Genomic DNA, 3,700 nt, shown 5'->3' on the forward strand with positions numbered 1-3,700 from the left:
TCTTGCTCTCCGTAGATTTATGCTAGGGAAGATTAAAACTTTGGTTGGGAAATATTGGGATGGAGATCAACGATCACAACATGGTTAGGAAAGGCAAAGATTTATTAATTTTTACCCATTCCACTTCCCTAACAGATGCCATTAGAGTAGCATTAAGGGAGGTAATAATATTTTTTTTATTTTTAATTCAGCTATGGTAGAAGAGTTAAGAGGGAGATTGGGGAATCATAATTGCTACCGAGAAATGGTTTTTCAGTAGAAAAAGGGCATTTTTTAAAAAAATATTTAGTTGCCATAATTACTGAAGAATCTATATAATAATGCGAATACATACAAAAGAAGAACAAAAGCGGATATCCTTTTTATTTGGGCAAGCCATATATCACTGTATCTTTCCCTGCTATTTTATGATGATTAAGTTTCCATTTGTAATATGAATTTAATAGGTTAGTAAGAGTAGAAATTAAATTTAGGATACTTTAGGAAAGGAAAGAAAATTAAGAAAGACATCCGTTATCCCTTTCTGATTTCACTAATACAGTAACTCAGATATGGTTTTCATTTAATCTAATTAGCTGCTGTATATATTCACTGAATGTGATCATAGAAAAGTATCCAAGCCATAAGGCCTAATTCCATATAGTTTATGAATCCCTACATATAATCTTTATATAGTGTCTCCATATAAATAAAAGTCAAATATTTTGAATTAATTACTCTATGCTTTTGGAAAAAAAATTACGGCTCCTCCGGATTTTCCATTTCAGTTATGATGGTAAGATTTCTGGATACATTCTCCCTGTCTTAACTCGAGATCTCTTTTTTGGTAGGAACAATTTTATGGCAAATGCAGTCTGTGATTTTGGACACAAAATGAACTAAGATAACAATACATCGAAAAATCCGAAGAATTAGTCATTTTAATTCTTGTATGGAAACTTTTGCTGTAGGGTTTCGTCAACGAACCATATCAAGGCAGGCGCCGTATTAAGGTAGGTGCCGGCTTCCGGTCCTCTCCTCGCGCCCATCTTCCCCGCAAGGCGACCAGCTCATCGATTCGAACCGCTTGCCACGTGTCACTCTTCTCCGCTGTCGCATCTAAGAAGCTGCCGCGTAACGTTGAGCCACTCTTATATAAAGGAACAAGAGTTAGGGAGCTCCGCAAAGAGAACAAGCTAAAGACTCATGGCTGCCACCATCTCTTCCGCTCTCCTTGCCTTCCTCCTCCTCCTCTTCACAACCCTTCCCTCCTCGATGTCGCAGCTCCAGGTGGGACAATCCGTCACGCTCCCCAAGTCTGACGTCGACCTGCTCGAGTTCCCACTGAACCTGGAGTACCTGGAGGCCGAGTTCTTCCTCTTTGGCTCCCTCGGCCATGGCTTAGACCAGGCGGCACCCAACCTCACCATGGGCGGCCCTCCTCCCCTCGGCGCCAAGAAAGCTGCTCTGGATCCACTGATCCGCGACATCGTCGCTCAGTTTGCCTACCAAGAAGTTGGCCACCTGAGGTGATCGATCTGCCTGATTGTCACTTGATCAGCGCACCATGCATGCATGGTTTCAGTAATTAGTCTAACTTGACAACCAACTCGCGATGATGCCGAACCATGATTGATTTGATTCTTGTGCTTGTCGTGCAGGGCGATCCAGAGTACTGTTAAAGGATTTCCGAGGCCACTGCTTGATTTGAGCTCGAGCACCTTCGCCAAGACCATGAATGAGGCGCTCCAGCGCAACCTGGAGCCACCTTTCGATCCCTATGCCAATGGGATCAACTACCTTCTGGCCTCCTATGTCATCCCGTACGTCGGACTCACCGGATATGTCGGGGCAAACTCCAAGCTCATGAGTGCTAGGTCCAAGAGGGTATATTTCTAGACTTTTTTTTCCTGACCTTCCCCTAGCTACTTAATAATGGAGTTTTAATTATTGTTTAGAAACTCCCCTTCGTACATATAATATACAAAAAAAAAAAAATATTACCAGATGAGACCTTCAATCATCACATTAGCAAAGAAAATTTTTGTATTATTCTTGATATTTATCTTGGCCAAATTATTCTTGGAAGTATTCTTTATAAATAAATCAATCCAAGCCTTCCAGGCCTACTCAATATTTATGACTTATACACAGACCTTGCAATTTATTCACAAGTTTTATATAATGTTCAAAATTATTTATATATTACTAAACCAGCTGGTATATCAAATACTGTTGCCGGCGATAGACTTGTTTTATATCATCTATTATTCTTATCTTTCCTGTATTTATTGTTAAATAAATAAATTTACATATATTTTTCAAATATATTTCTTTAATTTTATTATCTTACTAATTACCACAATCTTTCCAAGCATCTGACAAATTTATCAGATTTCTTTCCCCCATCCCAGTCACCAGATCTTTACCTTTGGCCGAGTTATCTTTAAATAGGAAAACTATGAATATGACAAACCATAATTCAAAAGCTAGGCTTTCCTTGTCGGTCGGTTTGGCCATGCTTTTGCTATTTTCTTCTCCATTCATACATATATATTGGTCCGACAAAGATGACCTATGTTTAGAAAGTTTCCCACACAACAAACCAGCCACATATGCAAGCATGCGTGTGTGTATATGTGCGTGGATGAGGACAAATCCAGTACAATCCAAGACTCAGTCAGGAGATGCGATAAATTTTCCACCCACTATGCAAATCTAATCCATATCCAAAGCGTGAGTAGGTTGGTTTGAATAAAGGATTTTTTTTTTTTTTTTTTGATAATATGGAATAGAGGAAATTTCAGCTGATATTTTTTATCAATCACTCTGCCGCGCACCCAAGCTTAATATTTTCATGCAGCATGCGTATGTTCAAATATTGATAATAGACGTGAGAGTATTGGCCAACTTAATATATATCTTCAATTGATATATGCATGCATGCAGCTCGTAGCTGGCCTGTTGGCCGTGGAGTCCGCACAAGATGCAGTCATCCGTTCGTTGCTTTACGAACGAGCTTGGATGAAGGTGGAGCCGTACGGCATCACCGTGGCCGAATTCACGGGGCGCATCTCGGAGCTGCGCAACAAACTGGGCGGCTCCGGGGTGAAAGATGAAGGCATAGTCGTCCCTCCAGCGATGGGCGCAGAAGGGAAGATCCCAGGCAACGTGATTGCCGGCAACGAATACTCGGTGGGCTACGAGAGGACCCCCAAGGAGATACTCAGGATCGTCTACGGAAATGGCGATGCACACACTCCGGGTGGTTTCTTCCCCAAGGGAGCCCAAGGACATATCGCCAGGTCTTATCTAGGAAGAGCTTAGCAAGTAGTAATTAATAGCGCTGTTTGTTCCCTCTGGCCACTCGGCTTGAAGATGCGTCTTCCTTTCGAGACATGATTAATAAACAAAAATTTCCTCCATGGAGTTTTCTTTCTGTCTGCTTGCGTGGCTTCAGGAGTGCCTCCTTAGTTATATGTTCTTAATTCAACCTCGGTTTGGTCACGACAGTCATGTTAGTTCGGATCATTTGCACCGCTGTCAACAGTGTCTTAATTCGAAGCACGTCCAATATAACGCATTGTCCTGATCCGTTAATCGAGCCATTCAATTCGATGCCCATAAAGAAAAGGGATAATAGACCTCAGTCCATTCTAGACCGGAACTAACAAGGGTTTGAATCGAGCGACCGACCGTAAACAAAGGCCCAGGAAGGTGG

The 3,700-nt window shown here is 41.5% G+C and overlaps 1 protein-coding gene across 1 annotated transcript; it reads left to right on the top strand.

The window, feature by feature from the left end:
• The first annotated feature begins 1,151 nt into the window (after window positions 1-1,151).
• Window positions 1,152-3,404, top strand: LOC103699312 (desiccation-related protein PCC13-62). The gene is made up of 3 exons (XM_008781346.6): window positions 1,152-1,508; window positions 1,641-1,866; window positions 2,929-3,404. The coding sequence occupies exons 1-3, from the start codon at window positions 1,186-1,188 to the stop codon at window positions 3,304-3,306; spliced, it is 927 nt and encodes a 308-aa protein (XP_008779568.1). The 5' UTR covers window positions 1,152-1,185; the 3' UTR covers window positions 3,307-3,404.
• Window positions 3,405-3,700: the final 296 nt, after the last annotated feature.

Source organism: Phoenix dactylifera, chromosome 4, assembly GCF_051530095.1.
Source record: "Phoenix dactylifera cultivar Ajwa chromosome 4, Ajwa_hap1_PhDact_Kaust_v1.1, whole genome shotgun sequence".
Lineage (NCBI taxonomy): Eukaryota > Viridiplantae > Streptophyta > Magnoliopsida > Arecales > Arecaceae > Phoenix > Phoenix dactylifera.

What these genes read in the sequence shown, in the direction of transcription:
- LOC103699312 (XM_008781346.6), top strand. Translation starts at nt 1,186, where the DNA reads ATGGCTGCCACCATCTCTTCCGCTCTCCTTGCCTTCCTCCTCCTCCTC. An exon ending in CAAGAAGTTGGCCACCTGAG is followed by an intron (nt 1,509 to 1,640) that starts GTGATCGATCTG and finishes CTTGTCGTGCAG; the next exon opens with GGCGATCCAGAGTACTGTTA. An exon ending in TGAGTGCTAGGTCCAAGAGG is followed by an intron (nt 1,867 to 2,928) that starts GTATATTTCTAG and finishes GCATGCATGCAG; the next exon opens with CTCGTAGCTGGCCTGTTGGC.